The following is a 20,756-nucleotide window of genomic DNA, read 5'->3' as shown; positions in this document are numbered from 1 at the left end:
AGGCGTTTTAAGGGGACAAGGTATGAAAAATGTTGAAAAACAGAAAATCCCGAATAACTCCGCCCTTGTTGAAAATCGTATCTGTCCAGATAGCTTTTTCTGGTAGCCCTTTAGGTCCTGCATCAACCCTCAAGCGTTTTACAGTCGTTCGCGGGACACCCTGTATAGGTTGTATAGGTATTCTAAAATATGAATAAAATTTCAATTAAATAAAATATTATATGTAAAGTAGACTAAAACCTTTTAAGGCTGTTCTACAGTTCGAATCCCAATGGGACCATATTTTGGAGAAAATGGAAATGAACTGGATGTCATAGCGAAACGCAATGTCGTCTACCTACTACTTACCTTTCTTTTGATCAGAAATCTCATTTAATAATTGATTCTTCAAGTTTCCATTTATTGATAAACAACATTCAGCGTGTTGAGAAAGCTGCCCCCCCCCCGAATATTTTTTGAACGGCTAAAGGTGAGAAGCTGAAATGTTATCTTTTAAAATACCATTTTTTTAAAGTACTTGACAAATTCAGGTTGGGGTCAGGGTCGGCCCCAGGGGGTTCAACTTCAGAAACCTAAATGTAAACCCCCTATTTGTAATATATATATATATACAGGGTGAATACGAAAAACGTTACCAAAAGGCTAGGGTATATTCCTGAGGTCATTTCCAACAAAAAATATTGTATTTTTTTTTTTTACTTAGCTTCCGAGATATCATCCATTTTTTTCTCTTTAAAATGCACGACCCTTCTTTAAGAAATGAATTTCATTACTAGTATAGCTCGGCTACTCGCACTTCGTGCTCGGGAGGGGGCTATGAAGGTGTACCTACCTTCAAAATCAAGCCCCCCCAAAAATTTAGGCAAGAACCGCCTATGAGGAAACAGCAATTTCAGAAAAAAAAAGAAGAAGAAAGAAAGCATTTATTTTCATTACTGTAATGGAAAAAAAAAATAGACAAGCTATCAAAATAACTTGAAACTATCAGTAAACTTGAACACGATACCAAAAGTTGAAAAACTTTTAGGAAGGTATCATGATAGAGGGCTCAGTAACTTTGTGAAGTTCCATAACATAGATGTAAAAGAAATAACTTATGTAAAACAAATAAACTATCAACTTTGAACTTTATTTTTGTGCAATGGCTTCAAAAGTTTATTTGGACATTTTTCTTTATTATAATATTTAAGGACTTTTGAGGACATGTGCCACAATCCGGCCCAGACAGTGAGTTTTTCAGAATGCAATGGTACTGCATGCAATACTTATAAATTGTTCTCATACCAATATCGGTAATTTTGTTTAGTCACATAGCCGTTCATCCAAAAATGTGCCTTGTCTGAAAAGGTGATTTGATTGCTGACATGCACTCTTACATGTTGAATAAAATCATCGAAATTGGTGCAGTCGTATACATCAATGCAAGCAAAACAAGCAAACGGATGAAGGACCAAACAAAATGGCATACTCTAGGGATCAAAATAAAATCGAAACCCTTTTGATACCTAAAGCCGTTTTCATTTTATTCAAAAATGAAAAGGTATCACTCTAATTGAAAGACCCTATAGAATGAGGCACAGATGAATTATTCAGATGATGCGATGTTTCGATTGATCTGAATAATTTAGACAGCAGAATGTTCCTACTGTGCTCAAATCTGCTATGGAGTCACCACCGGCACCGGTTAGCTGTAAAGCTCGGACTGACCAATAGTCACAACTGGCCAGTTTACTTCTAGTGACAATATGAATGCAGGGCTCTGTCATAATCAACTGGCTGCTTTGCTTTTGTTCTGATTGTCCACATAGATCACCACGCACACTGTGATGAACCCAATCAGGATGGCCAACAGTTTGAGCAAGCGACTCCTCCCTGCAGAACAGAATAGTGATGGAAATCAATATAAAATAAACAAAATCCAATTAAAAAGATTTTTATTTTTTCAACAACAATCGATTACATTTTACATACTACCTATACATTGATGATTATTACTAGGGAGCGGATTATGCACGAAAAAATGGTCCAAATATGTATGCAATATCAGGCGTGTTTCCTTACCTGAATGGACGAAACTCGAGTCGGATAATATCAAAACCGGAACGTGTATCCATTGTATCATATAAAGGTAATAAGTTTTGTAGTTACCTATTTCATAACTTTATAACCTAGGATGTCTAATATAAACATATTTAATAATAGGCATTGATTGATGAATTTTCTCGAAATTTCCGAGTTTTCCGCCATGTGCTTCCTCAGATATACGGCCACTTGAAAGTAGCTCTGCGAGCCTTTGCGGAAACGCCGATACCTCCGGTAAAACAAAACCGAATCAAAAAATGATTAATAGGACGGTATTGGAAATTTAGTTTCCTACAATGTCACCTTTAACCAATTTTGCGTAGGACCAACGGATTATCCACAATATTGATTTTAAGAAATTTCGATACTTTTTTTCATTTTCTTTCCCATCCCACTTCGCATTGAAATGCCTTTGTTCCTGTACCTGTGCTTCGAAAATAATCACAATATACATCATAATTATTAAAGCAAAGAAAATTTCCTACAACCTACTTGGGCTCATTTTTTGCTTCGATTCTGATTTAAAGGTTTAAATTTAAGGGAAAAAGCCCCTTTTTCATGAAATGCCCAAAAAAATCTTTAAATGGAAATTACGGAAAATCTGTAGGTAGGTCCTATTGAAAAACTACATACGGGTCATCTACATCTATCTTTTAATGAGGAAAGTAGGTCTTGTTTTCAAAAGAAATTTTACCTATCCAAGTTGTTTTTTTGTTTTTTCTTTCTTACTTACTTTCTTTCTTTGTCATACATAATACCTACCTATTAACCATAGAAATATAAATTTGTATAAATTACAATAGATACATACCTACATATTGATTTCAAAGTCAGTTTGATTTCATACTCAGTTTGATTTCAAAGATTTTAAAGATGTTTTTTCTTTCAAGGAAAAAGAAAGTAGTTCTTGAGTTCTGACTTGCGGTTTTTATTGAGTCTTTACCATGTTTTGACAGAAAAATGCTCAAAATGTGCATATGCAAACATGCAAAATCCGCTCCCTAATTATTACTCTTATTATTTTATTGTAGGGGTAGAAGAAAAATATACCTTAGCCAGCCCGGTTAGATTGGAGGGTAGGACACCTAAAATCCATGCCGAAGTTCGATTCGCCCCTGGTAAGGTTTATCCTAAACAGGTAGGGTTCGTTCTCGGAACAGCTGGTTTCTCTTATCATGACCTCTTTTATTAATAAATAAATAAAAAACAATCCACTCACCCGACTGAATCTCCTTGGGCAGAACCTCAAAGAAGGTGACGTAGATGAAGGTTCCTGTGGCTAAGCCCTGCATAATACCCGTCATCACCAACAGATCCTGCATGTTCCTCATATATTGGTCGATACCCACAGCAATGCCAATGCCCAGTGGAGACATGAGTGAGAACCAAAAGTCCAACTGAGCGACACTCTTCACGCTCAGATCAGATTGAATCAGCTTGAGACCAACACTGAACCCGATGATAACCTGCAAAGAGTAAAAACGATATAGAACACACTTGGTAAAACAACTCAAAATATTTTATTTTAAAATACGGAGCGACAGGTTTGATTGATTCTCTTACCTTATGAATAATGACAGCAACGGCCACCTGCAGCACAGTGTCCAAGTCTGGCTGAATCCCAATGGCAAGACCTTCGAATAAACTATGCAGGGAGAGGGATACGAATAGGAGTACAGAGCGGAAGCTAGAGTGCGGGGAGCGTGCAGTGGGGTCATCCCCAGGGTCAGATGAGGGTATCATAGTGCGGGTATCATCACGCGGGGCCACAACCAAGTCATCCGAGAAATTCACTGGGATCTGTAGGCATCAACGATATAAATAAAAAATTCCGACCGATTGCCATACTTTCTCATTGCATAGGATACTTACACCCGTATTTATAAACAAGTTCTTCAGATCCTTCTGAGAATTCACTTGGAAAAAAACGTACTCAGAGGTAAGCACGTTCTAAGCCCGTTCAAAATAAAATGGTATTTATAAACAAGTCCGATAAGAGGTAAGACCGGTCTTTCCTAAGATGATGCTAAGCGTGTGGTACTCGTTGGCAACACTGTAATTTTACCCGGGATTTGTCAAAACGAGTATTTTCATTTGGTATTATAGCATGTTGAATCACCAGTTTCCCACGGATCACTGAAGTTAAGTAACGTTGCGCGTATTTAGTACCTGGATGGTGACCATCTGACCCCTGTACCTACCTACCTTGATTTTTTGATCATTTATCATTTCATTTTGAGTTCTAACTAGGTGCGTTTTTGTTTTATTTCTTTTATTAAAGTTTGTTTTTTCTTTAAATATTATAGATGAATTTAATCAATCAAATTTTGCTTCACTATCGTGAAAATGAGTACCTACAACTTGGCTCGGGCTCCCAAGAGATACTCTCGAGATCCAGGAGAATACATGATTATTTTATTTTTAATATATCAAAATAAACATTAAAGAAATAATAGATTAAAATTGTTTTTTAATAATCGTGAATATTTAAAAATTAAATTCAGATAAAAATAATAAATATTTTCATCAGGACAATTACGATTAAAAAGGATTTTAAATTGGTGAGCTTTCAATGTACTCCTGCTGCGATAGAGTCAACATCTATCTTGCTCTGAAGATGATGTCCTGAGTGACATCGAAAGCTCACCAGTTTAAAATCCTTTTTAATCGTAATTCTTATTGTCCTGATGAAAATATTAATTATTTTTATCTGACTTTAATTTTCAAATAATAGAATATTGAGTAAAAAAAAAAAAAAAACTCAAAACAGCTAAACTCACAACACAAATCACAGGTTTTTATTTATTTGTTATTTCATTTTTGTTTACAAAATATACGTGCAGTTTTTCGATGCGCATGAAATTTAAAACTGATTCTGATTGGTTGATTCAATTTGAGATCCTTCTTTCCCTTCGCAAAGACTGGTCAAACGAGTCATGGCAAAGGTCAAGCTTGAGATTGTTCTTAAGGTAGGTTTAGACGAAGCGAGTGTCCTCCTGCCCCCAGCAACCCTCACACCCTTGTAACCAGGGTGGATGTTAGTCATGTGGACGAGCATTTTTACTTTTGTCAAATATCCGAGTCCACACTTCGGAATACTATTTGTTCTCTCCCCAGGAGGAAAGGTAAGGATCTGTTTGGTCTTAACCTTGACATTATCCTGATCGTTGAAGATCTCATTGCGCCCCCCTTGACTAAGTCTTGCCACAGGTATCTTCCCGGACTCGCTTAAGCATGGTCTTATCCATCCGGTTTATAAAAACAAAGGTGATGTAAATGGTGCCTCCATGTTTAGACCGATAACCATCCTGCCCACCCTTGGTAAGATCTTTGAAAAGATCATAACTGAGCAAATTACATCCTATTTGACCTACTTTAACCTCTTCTCGCCCAACCAGTTTGGGTTCCGTAAGTCCCTATGTACAACTGATGCCGTCAACTTTTTCTCCAAATTCATTTCCAATTCATCCAACGAGAAAACTTACCTTTATGCAACCATGTGCGACCTCAGTAGAGCTTTTGAATGTCTGAGCCATGATGTATTCTTAGCCAAGTTGAAACATTACAAGTTAGACTCAACCAGCATCATCCTATCATCTTACCTTGAGGGCAGGACCCATAGAGTTCAGCTGGGGGAGAAAACATCTGATGCTAGGTCTGTAACAACCGGAATACCCACCGGTTCAATCCTTGGTCCCCTTATGTTCCTTATATACATAAACGACCTCCCAGTGAACCTGCCTCTGGGTGCGAGTGCTATGCTATTCGTCGATGATTCCACCCTGTTTATACAGGGTGATACTGAACAGTCTGCTCTTGATGGAGGAAAGTTCGTCTTGGAAAGGGCACAGGAGTGGTTTGCTTCCAACCGGTTGCTTCTCAACCAGAGTAAAACCCAGAATATTATGTTTTCCCTCCGTCCTATTCATCTTCCGGACAAACTTACCTTTATGCAACCATGTGCGACCTCAGTAGAGCTTTTGAATGTCTGAGCCATGATGTATTCTTAGCCAAGTTGAAACATTACAAGTTAGACTCAACCAGCATCATCCTATCATCTTACCTTGAGGGCAGGACCCATAGAGTTCAGCTGGGGGAGAAAACATCTGATGCTAGGTCTGTAACAACCGGAATACCCACCGGTTCAATCCTTGGTCCCCTTATGTTCCTTATATACATAAACGACCTCCCAGTGAACCTGCCTCTGTGCTATGCTATTCGTCTGATGCTAGGTCTGTAACAACCGGAATACCCACCGGTTCAATCCTTGGTCCCCTTATGTTCCTTATATACATAAACGACCTCCCAGTAAACCTGCCTCTGGGTGCGAGTGCTATGCTATTCGTCGATGATTCCACCCTGTTTATACAGGGTGATACTGAACGTTCCCTATCAACTTCTTTGAGCAAATAATCCCGCCAGTCTCTAATCTCAATTTCCCCCGAAATGGCCTTTACACCACTCTGTATACAGTAAGTATAAAAAAAGAATATGTACAGATGATAACAAGAAATACCCCTCACCCGAACACAAAAACATTTATGATACAAGACTTACAATCTCACTCTCACAGACTTACATTTTTTTTTATTCAATATTTGAGGAAGTCTATAAAAAAGGACTTGGACTGATTCCTACTGAAAATTTGGTCCTTCTTTCAAAGATATAATTGTATCAATCTCACAGAATTTTTTGTTGAATTTCAAAATTTCGAAAAGAATGGACCTTTTTCAAGGATCTCCTAATTTTATTACCACGACTTTCTAAATTTTCATTTATGAGAAAAATGACCTCATAGTCAATTTCTAGCATTTGAAACCAACCCACCATTTATTAAAGATCATAAATTATAGCAAAATCGGTCCCAAAGTTAACCCTTCGCGAAAATTCTAGTGGAATACGTTTTCCAAGCAACAACGTAGGTACTGAACTCGACAAGATATGTAAGCCCTAAACCACTATGTTTTTTTTTTTTTTTTTTTTCAATATCTTGTAATTGGTTTTGCATTACTTCAAGGCACATCCTTAATATGTTAACATCGGTACCTATCCATGTTAGAAAATTTCCATCTTGTTCAGGATTCGAACCCAGCACCTCCGAGTGGAAAGTCAGTGCTCATAACCAATTGGAGTGGGCAGTTTAATTTTGTTACCTGTTACACTTACCTCTTCCTTATAAAATAGAGCAATTTGCTCCACAATTAATATGACAAAGAAACCAAATGAGATCACAAATTCTCCCAACGGGAACTTAGAATTAGGTGCAATCTGAAAGAAAATGACAAATAATACAGGGTGTTGATTTGGAGCTACTCATTGAAATTTGATAAAAATATATATGTATACGGGGTGTACAATGCGAACGACTGTACAATGCTTGAGGGTTGATGCAGGACCCAAAGGGCTTCCAGAAAATAATATCATCTTTTTAACCTTATGAAATGCTGAATTCTGACTCTCAGACCAAACAAATTTCTTATTCTTTCTCAAAAGTTCATACAATGGAGCCAATGTAGACGACAGGTTTGGTAAAAACTTTGAATAATAATTAATAAATCCTAAAAAAGACTTGACTTGTGTTACATCTTTGGGAATAGGCACTTCATTAATTGCCTTCATTCTGCTTTCAGGAATAGAACATCCCATCCTCGTCGCCATTTATTAAGGAGCGCGGTAGCGCTCCGCCCCGCCAAGTCAAGAAAGTTTGACCGTAATATTTTGAAGACAAATCTGATGCAAAAATGAGAGCAAATTTATTTTAGGATTCCAAAATCAAATCCCAATGGAGAATGAATCTTCGAATGGTGAAATCGGACTGGCTGAAGTGTTGAACCAGTCCGAAAATATTACACAGACATTTTAAAGAACAATCTCTTAACTTCAATTACTCAAAGATTCCACAGCTCCACAAACCTCCTCAAAATTGTTGAAAAAAAAAACTTTGTATCAAGATTTCTCCTGGGGTAATTATGATCCACTCATATCTCTATGGATTTAAAACTTAGCGAGAGCTTCTAAAGAAAGGAAATTTAGGCCACATACAGGGTGTCCACCAATGTATGACCCACTCAAACTGATCCGAATCTGTTGGAGTTTTCAAAAAAAAAAAAAAATCTGATGTTACCACATGATTTATGATGGAAAAAAAATGTGAAATGATCAGCCACACAGTTCATTTCAATCACTTTATCGATTTGCGAAATTCGCAAATTCGCGAAAAATGGTCTAAATCCAAGATCTGATGTTACCACATGATTTATGAAGGAAGAACATTGTAAAATGTTAAGTCACACAGGTACATTTCAGTTAGTTGAGGTGTTTGCAATATTTCGCGGAATTCGCGAATGTCAAAAAAAATGTTTTTTTTACATAAAAAAAGCACTAACAACATTTGAGTCAGAGATAATTTTTTAGGACTCCTTATCCTAAATACACAAAGACATACAAACATACCTATACCTACATCATATTGAATGGCTAGGATTTTTTTCCCAGATAGGAAAGGGCTCATGGCAAATTTAATGGTGATGTCAAAATAAAGGTTCAAAACTTGGAAGTATAACACATTTTTGGGTAAAGTTCCAGTTTCACTTAAATGCTCAAATTTCATTATCTTTATTTCTGGTTAAATAATTTCTAACCAATAGTAGGTAATATTGGTCACTAGTTTCACTTAAATGCTCAAATTTCATTATCTTTATTTCTGGTTAAATAATTTCTAACCAATAGTAGGTAATATTGGTCACTTTTTTTAAATTGGTCAACTTAAAACTACATTTCAAACACTCCTGGAGCAAGTATCTTCCCCTATTGAGCTTGAGCATTTAAGTGAAACTGGAACTTTACCATTACCACAGGACCAGTTATGAGAAAACCTGTCATTCCAAGAACAATCTTTGTCTGTTCAGGATATAAATTGCCCTAGATGGAAATCAAACCTGCAACCCAACACTTTTTTTTTTAATATGAGTGTTCTACCGCCATTTTTATTTCATAGCAATGGAACAACTGTTACATTAGATGCTTGTGGCCTGTGTCGTAGCATGCCCATCCCATAGTATGCCTCTCATCAGATGGGCCAGAAGAGACACAATACTTCCCATTTAGGTGCTGGGTCAACACAAGAACACCAGAAAGGAACCCGTTGAAATATTTGCAATCAACAAACGAGTACAAATTTTATTGATGGTGAGATTCGAACCCGGGACCTTCTGGATGGCAAGCAAGCATGTTACCACTGGACCAACCGTACTTACAAAACAGATGTATTAACTTTCAAGCTAACTACTTAGTCTGGCAGGTATAGGCTTTATGAAAAACGCAGCAATTAAAAAGCAGCAAAATGAAAACCACAGATTTTCTGAACCCTATACGTCTGGCAGGTATAGGCTTTATGAAAAACGCAGCAATTAAAAAGCAGCAAAATGAAAACCACAGATTTTCTGAACCCTATACCTATTGCTATTGAGAAGAAAGTGTCCACTGTTGGTACTGTCCATTATTCAAAAGTCTGTGCATATCAAATTGTTAAAAGTGTCTTTGTTCCCTGAAGAAGTGTCCACTGATTTGAGGTGTAAATTACCAAATCATATTGTCAAGAGAAATCCTGCAACTCTCTTCATTTTTGTTTAATAGTCCCAAAGCTAGTAGAACAGCTATGGGGAATCACATTCAATCAAGAGAGGTGTATCTATCAAAAGTAGAATCATATTGTCAAGAGAAATCCTGCAACTCTCTTCATTTTTGTTTAATAGTCCCAAAGCTAGTAGAACAGCTATGGGGAATCACATTACGCGTATTTTATTTTGTGGCAACGTTGGAAAAAAGTGAGGTAATTATGCATAAGGCGCGTCAATGGCAAATTTACTCAAAATTTCTATATAAGAGGAAAAACTTACTTTAAGAGTGTTCTAGATGTAGTTTTGACTGGCGCGAACGACTCATTTGTAGTTTTGACTCATTTGTGAAAGTTCCTTTTTACGTTCAACCTAATGGTAGATTTTTATCGCCTTTTTTAAATATCATAACCATGTCTAGCTTTGCTAAGCTCTGTGGCACATTATTGTTTTCCATAATGTCATTAAATAATTTGCGTAGTCAGGTGGTTATCTAACAAATAAAGAACTTACCTGAATGGCACTGATTAGCATGGCACTGAACTGAATTTTGAAAGCTTATGGAGAGAACTTTTAGCAAAGAACAAACTAGGCAAGAACCTAATTAAAAATAGAAATAAGAGAGTTAATTTCCAAATACCAGTTAAGTGAGTTAAGTTAAACGCAAATGCGACTGCTGTGTTTGTGTTGTGCAGTTGTTAATGTTGTTATCATATCAACTTACTTTTCCCTTGTTTACAAAAAAAACAGCTGATTTGAAATTTTGAACCAAAACGTGTAGAAGAGGGAGTGTAGAAACTCGTGCAGTTACATGGTACATGCCGCTTGAGGGCGCCATCGGGTTGATACTGACCCATGGTAGAAAGAATAAGAGAATACTGACCTTCCCCTCGTAATCTTTTTCTTATAATTATAAGAACAAGATCCATTCACTGATTCACTCATTCACATTTCATAGTTCACACCAAGGAGCTTGTTCACCCACTGATCGCTCTATCTCGAGAACCACAACACCTAATTAAAAAGCTGAAATTTGGTAGGAATATTCCTTTTATGGTCTAGGTGTGCGATAAGAAAGGATTTTGCGAAAATCTAAACCGATCCTGAGATATGATCAATTTTTGATCGCTAAAATCTCCATAAGAAATACACAGAGTGCAGAGACTGCGGGAGAGAAAACTTTTCCTCGCTCGCCTAAATTTGAGTTTCGTTTATGTTTTTAGTTTGATAAATTATACAAGTTCGGCCATGCCTTTTCCACAAGTTTGGCCATGCCTCGGGATGAACTAGCGGAATTCCGCTAGTAGATTAATAATGCCCACATGCAAAGATGCATACTATACCAAACATATTGGGAATATGTACATACTAGCTGAATTCCGCCGCTTCGCTCCGGAATCCCGCTAGTTCATCCCGAGGCATGGCCAAACTTCTGGAAAAGGCATGGCCGAACTTGTATTTATCAAACAAAAAAAACATAAACGAAACTCAAATATTAGGCGAGCGAGGAAAAGTTTTCTCTCCCACAGTCTCTGCACTCTGTGTATTTCTTATGGTGATTTTAACGATCAAAAATTGATCATATCTCAGGATCGGTGTAGATTTTCGCAAAATCCTTTCTTATTGCACACCTAGACCATAAAAAGAATATTCCTACCAAATGATATGTTGATTTTTACGAGGCGAAAAATCAAAAACTTATATTTTCCATTTTAATTCTCTGTTTGAAGAAAAATCCTAAACCAGTCGGTGAAGTCACGTTAATAACCAATAGATCAAGTTGTGCTTACTGGGTGATGTTTCAAAGTCATAGAGCATGAAAAATGAGGACCAACGGAATTTTTCTTTTTCTTTTACGACTTCTAGATCTCGAGATAAATCGATTAAAAAAATGCCGGTAAATCGTGAACTTTGACGTCACGGCATACGCTCTCCGTAGGCGATGACGTCACATCAAATGTCCCGAGCAAAGCTCCCTTGCAGGTAACGCATTAATGTGTTTGTGCGCATACGTTTCTGCGCAGTTCTTTCTGCTCCTCGGCTAGCGCGCTTGCATACTGGCGCTACCTAGCGGACGAAAATAGCAACTGCGTTAAGTCTGACGTCACACATCTTCATTAGAACGGAAAATAAAAATTGAATTTTCGATCGTTTACAGTTATTTTTTCGGAGTTTTGACCTCAGATTTGGATTTTTCCCAACTTTTTACATAGGAATCGACCATTTATTTAAAATTTTTACCCATTTGCAACTGCTCCATTACAAATTACAACAATACAACAATAGATGTACATTTTTACGAAATTCATACCTTTAGGTAAGTATTATACTTACCTACAGACACCAGCGCTAAAGCGCTGCAGGTGTCATTTTGTTATAACAATAACAAGTATACTTCCTTGCAACGCTCACCTCACCTATGTAAATAAGCGGATGAGGTATATTGGAAGGATAAACAGATAATTAAAATTACATGGGGCCATCACCTTAGAAAAATTTTGCCTGCGACGCAGTTATTGATAGGAATAGAAGGCATTGAAAAAAATATTAAAAATTGAGGGATTCCTGGGATTTTTTTGGGCTTTATAAAAAATACATATGTGACAAATTATTATGGAGTATATCGTTCAGGAGGTTTGGAAACTCTACCACTTCTTGTCAAAGTTACGTTATCTAAAATACTCCTCGGCAAAACCGTGACGGGGCTGCCAGTATCAAAAAACCTTGAAACTTCTAACTCTTGATGTTTGCGCGCGTGCACTCTTGATTATTTATTTATCCTACTAACCCCAGTTTGAGATCGCAACGTTTCCCTCTCGTTAAGATTTCTATCACGAGATCCAAGCCTTTGAATTGGACTCATTGTGTCTATTACCTAGAACAAAAACAAAATGCAATAAGTATCATGGGACATATCTGAAGGAAGCAAGTAAAATATAACATTATCCTGACCATTTCGTAAAGAAAAAAATCCAAACAATGATATTATGGTTTTCTGGACTTGAAGTTGGTACGTACTTGTTTTTTCCATGTACTAGACGTTTGTAGTCTAAATTCTAGACCCGACTTCTCAATCTGCTGAAGTTATGTGTGATTGTTGGGAAATCAAAAATTTCATTTCATTCTCATCTAAATAATACCTAATTTGTCTGTGGTGAAGCTGAGAGCCTTTTCACAATTCTTGCCAATATCACAGCACTACGAAGAGCTTTATTTACTATTTCTGTCATTTCTATAATTGTTCTTGTGATTGTTGGGAAATCAAAAATTTCATTTCATTCTCATCTAAATAATACCTAATTTGTCTGTGGTGAAGCTGAGAGCCTTTTCACAGTTCTTGCCAATATCACAGCACTACGAAGAGCTTTATTTACTATTTCTGTCATTTCTATAATTGTTCTTTTTTTTTACTCTGGTAATGCCGCCACTGGTCGCTGCTCGATTAAAATCTCACTCACCTAATACTAACTTACTCTTATTATTATACACACACAGCTTATTAAAATCTGCTCACATAATAAGTTACAAGCAGTGCTTTATTTAGACTGTCAGCTTAGAACAAGTTGTTCCATTATATTTATGTACTTGTCCTCTTGCGGCATGCGGCTGAATACATCCCGAATTTCACACACAGAGCTGAAAATAAAACTTCGACTCTGCCGAGATTTTGATTTCGATTGGGTCTATGGAGTAGAGGAGGCACTGTTGGGGCACTAATTCTCAATGAGGTCTACAGTTCACTAAACATCACTACGTGAAATATATATACTGGTCACATTGTTTGTGCTTATATTTCTATCAACATCCTCATGCAACTGGTTTTGCAATACTTCGAGACACTGGATCCTTAACAAGTGAACATAAGTACCTATCCATCTTAGAAAATGTTCCATCTTGTTCACCATTCAAATCCAGCTACCTGCGAGTGGAAAGTCAGTGCTCATAACACTAACTGGTACAGAGGGCATGTTGAATTTTGTTACCGGTATACAATTACCTCTTCCTTATAAAATAGAGCAATTCGCTCCACATTAATATGACAAAGAAACCAAATGAGATAAAATTTTTCCAACTGGTAACTTAGAATTAGTGCAATTATTAAGAATATTACTAATAATATTATTATTATTATTATTTGGAGCTATCATTGATATTATTATATAAATATTATATTATTAGGGGTGTACAATGCGAACGACTGTACAATGCTTGAGGGTTGATGCAGGAACCAAAGGGCTTCCAGAAAACCCTAGGTCCTGCATCAACCATCAAGCATTGTATAGTCGTTCGCGGGACACCCTGTATATAAGTTTCTACTAATATGTATTCAAGTTTCTAATATTGGTGAGGAGGTGGCGCAACTTGGAAATTTTAAATGAGAAACCCCCCGCCCCCCTCTCCCAGCCGCCGTCGCCGGCGCGGCGACCAGAAAAATCTTGAAAAACCAAAGTACATTGGTAAAAGTTTGATATTACATACCTGACTGAATGTTTCAATAATCTTCTGGCAGAAGATCAAGTAGAGCAGAGGCCATGAATACACCCCCTGCAAAACAACTCAGTAATCCCACTACTTTGGCATATCTGTTAACACAATGAGTACGAAATAAATAGGTCTAATAAAAGTTTCATCTATAACTTGATTCTGTACATTGCATTTGTTAGGGAAATTTGTAAGTAATAGAATAATAATAATGATAATTAATAATGAATAATACACGATCAACGCCTGAAAAATTATAATTTAATAGTCGTAATAATTTTTGAAACCCGAACTATATCATAGTTATAATACATACATAATAATAATAATATAATAATATAACTAATAATAATAAACTTCAGATAATAATAAGTAAGCATAATATAATACATTCGATGGTAACAATACGACTGGACGACATATACATGATGCATATGTTGAAAAATAGAAGTATCAATCTAAAAGAAGATAGCAATATACAATCAGTCATCTGTATCTACTCATTCTATTGTGATAAGTGCTAATGGGTTGATTCACAAAACCTGAAGTCCGCCTTGGAATCCTGCGCCTTGAAGAACCCTGAGTATCTAATTGGAATGTGTCAGAAATCTGTCATCTTGTCGAACAACCTCCATCATTAGAAATGTTTGAGCAATGGATGTCAACTAGTACCTACCTACAACATCAAAACAAAAGAGTAATATTCAACGTGGAACAAAATAGCTATACATATTGTTTTTTGTGAGCCTATATGTATATGCGAAATACCTCAATAAATGAGTGAATAATCCTCATATACTAATAATAATAATAATAATAATAATAATAATAATAATAATAATAATAATAATAATAATAATAATAATAATAAATAATAGTAATAATAATAATAATATAATAGTGCTTATTTACAAGACAGAAAAGCCACTTTACCCCAGCAGTAGGCTACTACTAAGTATTACTGTGGTCGAATTCTCAAATTACCTAATGGAAGATGAAATTCCATACCTTGGTAGGGTTTCAACCCATACCCTCCTGTTAACCAGGTGAGTGTCTTGACCACTACAAAACCAAAGCAGGTAAGATTAAGGATTTTGGTGGAAAGAGGGGACACTCTTTTAAGTAAAAACTTACTTATTTCTCTTGTTAGGATCCAAAGTATCACGTAGTGTTGAAACCACCCGCAATGGTAGGATGGTTGATAGAAATGTCAGCACAAACAATGTGACCAGTACAATATATTTCACTGTAGAGATGTTCATGTTAAACTTTTGCTGCAAGTGAAACAGAAAATCATTTAAGTGGTAGGGTGGGTTGGGGTAATTATGATCCACCCAAATTTAGCCCACTTAGATTATTCCTGGAGAATCGGTTAAACAGACTATAATATTTTGAAGACAAATCTGATGCAAAAATGAGAGCAAATTTATTTTAGGATTCCAAAATCAAATCCCAATGGAGAATGAATCTTCGAATGGTGAAATCGGACTGGCTGAAGTGTTGAACCAGTCCGAAAATATTACATACCTCCCAAACTAAAATAAAAAATACATATGTGACAAATTATTATGGAGTATATCGTTCAGGAGGTTTGGAAACTCTACCACTTCTTGTCAAAGTTACGTTATCTAAAATACTCCTCGGCAAAACCGTGACGGGGCTGCCAGTATCAATTAGAACAGGCATGTCAAACTCAAAATGTATAGAGGGCCATTTTTGATATTTGTTGAACATTGGCGGGCCGCAGGTATTCACCCCCCCCCCCCCAGTAAAAAAATTGTTGTAAAAAAATCATGGGATTCATTGTTTTTTAAAAAGAATACCTACTGTGTGTAGGAGTCTCCAAATCTTGTACGTCTGAACTAGATCCAGCGTGCTAGTAATTTTAATCCAAATTTTTGGTAAGTAGGTAAAGTAGTAAAGTAGATATTACATATTTTATAAAGATAGATACGTTTACCAAGAAGTACTTTTTAACTTCATTTTGTTTCAAAGATTAAAGTAATAAAAAAAATAAAAAGTCTCCTTATCAAATATTATTAATTTATTATTTAATATTATAACCTTGTGCTTGCAGCAGGCCGCACAATTTGGCGCGCCCGCGGGCCGCCAGTTTGACATGCCTGAATTAGAAAATCGATAGAGTTAACCTTCTACAGGTACTGTCAAATAGACTGGACTGACGAAATTAACACTCGAAGAATCACTATCCTGGAAAGTATAAATGTTAGAAATATCGATATCATCATGATGAGAACAGGACGGGTCACCAGTTGCATCCACTTGATAAATCTTCTTCGCCACTGGCTTCCCATTCAACTTCGCAGGACAGGCATTGGTAATGTGACCTTTATTCAAACAGAATTTGCAAGAAAATTTCTTAAATTTGCATGTACGAAAATTGTGATTTGTCTTTCCGCACGCGTAACATTTCAACTTGGTCAAATTGGATAATGTACTCGTAGAATGAGATACTGGGTTCACCGCCAGAACATTGGACATATTTCCTACAGGAAGAGTACTTTGACTGGCTTCTTTATTAAGCGCCGTCTCCAAGGTATCTGGCAAGGTTAAAGTAAGACCCTTTTCATTTTCACAGAGTTCATCGAGTATTTTACCTTGCTGTAACCCTGTAACTAACTTGTCTTTTAGGACGTTTTCCAATTGGTTACCAAAATTGCATACCATTGCCAGCTTTTTAATTCTCAAATACCATTGGTTAATAGACTCACCAGGAAGTTGTTTTAAATCATAAAACTCAATCCTTTTCCTGTAAATGGAAACACGAGGGGCGAAGTGAAGTCGCAGGATCTCGCACAGTTCAACGTAAGACTTACAGGACGGACTTTCCGGATCGTAAAGCTGGCGCAAAACTTGAACAGTTTTCTCGCCAATAGCAGATAGGAGAATAGGGACTTTACGGCTCTCCTCAATCCTGTTTGCCAAGATGAACATGTCCACCACTTCTTTGTAGACAAGCCAATCATTGTTATGGTCAAAGACAGGAATCGAACCAATGGTCCCCGACATCTGGACTCCGTCAACGAATTCGGTCAGCGTATACAGCAGAAAACAACATACGAATAATTTCGGTATTTTCATCAATAAGAAGTGTGAAATTGAAAATGATCTTTTATTCTCGTCGCCATTTATAATATTTTGAAGACAGATCTGATGCAAAAATGAGAGCAAATTTATTTTAGGATTCCAAAATCCCATCCTCGTCGCCATTTATAATAATTTGAAGACATTTTGTGCTCCTCATTAATCCTAGTATCATTATCAGTACAATATAAAGGTAATCGAGACAACATATCAGCTATATTTAATCGACTAGCTGCCATAACAGGTATACCTTTGTTCGGATGAAAAATAGAAATCAAGGGTTTATGATCTGTCCGTAAAGTGAAGTGACGTCCATAAAGAAATTGGTTAAATTGTCTGACAGTATAAACAATGGACAATGCCTCCTTGTCTATTTGAGCATAGTTTTTCTCACTCGAATTCAAAGTTCGAGAAGTAAAAGCAATTGGCCTTTCACTACCATCGGGCATTCTATGAGCAATAACACCACCTATACCATAAGCACTACTATCACAAGACACAATAATATCCAAATTAGGATTGTAGTGCGTTAGAACGTTAGCGGATAATATCATCTTTTTATTTTTAACCTTATGAAATGCTGAATTCTGACTCTCAGACCAAACAAATTTCTTATTCTTTCTCAAAAGTTCATACAATGGAGCCAATGTAGACGACAGGTTTGGTAAAAACTTTGAATAATAATTAATAAATCCTAAAAAAGACTTGACTTGTGTTACATCTTTGGGAATAGGCACTTCATTAATTGCCTTCATTCTGCTTTCAGGAATAGAACATCCCATCCTCGTCGCCATTTATTAAGGAGCGCGGTAGCGCTCCGCCCCGCCAAGTCAAGAAAGTTTGACCGTAATATTTTGAAGACAAATCTGATGCAAAAATGAGAGCAAATTTATTTTAGGATTCCAAAATCAAATCCCAATGGAGAATGAATCTTCGAATGGTGAAATCGGACTGGCTGAAGTGTTGAACCAGTCCGAAAATATTACACAGACATTTTAAAGAACAATCTCTTAACTTCAATTACTCAAAGATTCCACAGCTCCACAAACCTCCTCAAAATTGTTGAAAAAAAAAACTTTGTATCAAGATTTCTCCTGGGGTAATTATGATCCACTCATATCTCTATGGATTTAAAACTTAGCGAGAGCTTCTAAAGAAAGGAAATTTAGGCCACATACAGGGTGTCCACCAATGTATGACCCACTCAAACTGATCCGAATCTGTTGGAGTTTTCAAAAAAAAAAAAAAATCTGATGTTACCACATGATTTATGATGGAAAAAAACTGTGAAATGATCAGCCACACAGTTCATTTCAATCACTTTATCGATTTGCGAAATTCGCAAATTCGCGAAAAATGGTCTAAATCCAAGATCTGATGTTACCACATGATTTATGAAGGAAGAACATTGTAAAATGTTAAGTCACACAGGTACATTTCAGTTAGTTGAGGTGTTTGCAATATTTCGCGGAATTCGCGAATGTCAAAAAAAAATGAATGAATGAAAAGGCGATTGTACAGGGTGGCGCAAAAGTAACCTGATGAAGTTTTTCTGTTATACTTATTTTTATAATTCTTCTCGTTTTTACAACTTTTATTTTATGAAATGATTCTAGAGGGTTGTGAAATTTTTTCTATACTACTCATGAAAAATAAGGTTGTTAAAATGCTGTCCATGTTCAATGTCGAACATTCGGGCTTTTTCGCACTTTCGGGCTCAAAATGTTTGGTTTTAGGGTTTGAAATTCTCGAACGTTGTTCTTCACCTCTCGGGGAGTCTTAGGTTTGTTGACATACACTCTTTCTTTAAGGTAAGGCCAGAAAAAAGTCTGGACGGACATTTCGGGAGAGTTTGCAGGCCACGGAAATTCGCTATTTCCAGAAATCATCCGATTTTCAACCATTTCTAATTGACTGTTAATTTTGAAAATGAAATTTTACGAGTTTAGTTCTTTGTAGAGTATTGAAATTTTCCACGACAAATTCCTCAAGGGTTCTTTACAATAATCTAAAGACAGAAGAAAAAAAAAATCTGGTGTGAACATCACACGACTTTCTATTACATTTGCGAATACATATTTAAAAAAAAAAAAAATGTGAAAATTTTTTCAAGGCCCAAGCCGCCTATATGGCGGCTGATTTTTGGTCAAAATTTTTCCATCTCAAAATACTCCCCATGTAATAAGGGATCGTTTAAAATGTTCTGTTTTAAATTTTAAATTAGACCCCCCCCCCCCCTCCCCAGCAAAAAATCTTGAAAAACAAAGTACATTGGTAAAAGTTTGATATTACATACCTGACTGAATGTTTCAATAACTTCTGGCAGAAGATCAAGTAGAGCAGAGGCCATGAATACACCCCCTGCAAAACAACTCAGTAATCCCACTACTTTGGCATATCTGTAAACAAATGAGTACGAAATAAATAGTCTAAATAAAAGTTTCATCTATAAATAGATACGTTTACCAAGAAGTACTTTTTAACTTCATTTTGTTTCAAAGATTAAAGTAATAAAAAAAATAAAAAGTCTCCTTATCAAATATTATTAATTTATTATTTAATATTATAACCTTGTGGCTTGCAGCAGGCCGCACAATTTGGCGGCCCGCGGGCCGCCAGTTTGACATGCCTGAATTAGAAAATCGATAGAGTTACCTTCTACAGGTACTGTCAAATAGACTGGACTGACGAAATTAACACTCGAAGAATCACTATCCTGGAAAGTATAAATGTTAGAAATATCGATATCATCATGATGAGAACAGGACGGGTCACCAATTGCATCCACTTGATGAATCTTCTTCGCCACTGGCTTCCCATTCAACTTCTCAGGACAGGCATTGATAATGTGACCTTTATTCAAACAGAATTTGCAAGAAAAATTCTTAAATTTGCATTTACGGAAATTGTGATTTGTCTTTCCGCACGCGTAACATGTCAGCTTGGCCGAATTGGATAATGGACTCGTAGAGACGTAGAACTTTGCGTAGTAGTTCATTAAGCCAGTAAATACTAAGATTCTTCAGTTGCTCACTGAGTATGCCATCTGGTCCAGGGCTTTTACCACTCAACTACCGAAATTATCAGGGAAGTCCCACTCTATGTTTTGATCAAATAGGTCAAGCAGATATTGATCCGATTCTCCAAGGGAAATATTGTTTTCTTGTGGAGGTCTTTTCCCTCTAAATTGTTTAATTGCATTCCAGAAGTCTCTCGTATGTTTTACATTTTTTAATAGCTTTTGCAAGTTTTGAAAGTGTAACTTTTCTTCTTGTCTGTCTCTTTATAACTCTTTTTTGATTCAAGGTAAAGTTTTATGTTTTCATTTTCACCTCTTTTCCACTTTCTGTATTCATTCCTCATTTTAAGTTTCAGGTCTATACATTTCTTATCAAACCATTTTTTGTCTTTAGTTATTTTTGTATGTCTATTACCAAATTTCTTTATTCTAACCAGGCCAAGTTTTTTTGA

The 20,756-nt window shown here is 36.3% G+C and overlaps 1 protein-coding gene across 1 annotated transcript; it reads right to left on the bottom strand.

Annotated features, from left to right (window-relative positions):
- Positions 1-1,334: 1,334 nt before the first annotated feature.
- Positions 1,335-19,683, bottom strand: LOC103507856 (zinc transporter ZIP1-like). The gene is made up of 5 exons (XM_008472376.3): positions 19,582-19,683; positions 7,249-7,350; positions 3,646-3,882; positions 3,302-3,548; positions 1,335-1,872 (listed from the first exon to the last, which is right to left on the bottom strand). The coding sequence occupies exons 1-5, from the start codon at positions 19,633-19,635 to the stop codon at positions 1,769-1,771; spliced, it is 744 nt and encodes a 247-aa protein (XP_008470598.1). The 5' UTR covers positions 19,636-19,683; the 3' UTR covers positions 1,335-1,768.
- Between the last annotated feature and the right edge of the window lie 1,073 nt (positions 19,684-20,756).

The sequence above is a fragment of the Diaphorina citri genome, unplaced genomic scaffold (assembly GCF_000475195.1).
Source record: "Diaphorina citri unplaced genomic scaffold, Diaci psyllid genome assembly version 1.1 scaffold18, whole genome shotgun sequence".
NCBI classification, from domain to species: domain Eukaryota; kingdom Metazoa; phylum Arthropoda; class Insecta; order Hemiptera; family Psyllidae; genus Diaphorina; species Diaphorina citri.
Note: the sequence above shows the minus strand (reverse complement) of the source record. Positions and strands in the feature narration are given on the sequence as shown.

Bases quoted from the DNA above. Each gene is read 5' to 3' on its own strand.
- LOC103507856 (XM_008472376.3), bottom strand. From the start codon at position 19,635: ATGGCCTCTGCTCTACTTGATCTTCTGCCAGAAGTTATTGAAACATTC. The intron at 3,883-7,248 runs GTAAGTGTAACA...TGATGCCTACAG, and splicing joins CTCTATTTTATAAGGAAGAG to ATCCCAGTGAATTTCTCGGA. The intron at 1,873-3,301 runs GTGAGTGGATTG...TCTGTTCTGCAG, and splicing joins GCCCAAGGAGATTCAGTCGG to GGAGGAGTCGCTTGCTCAAA.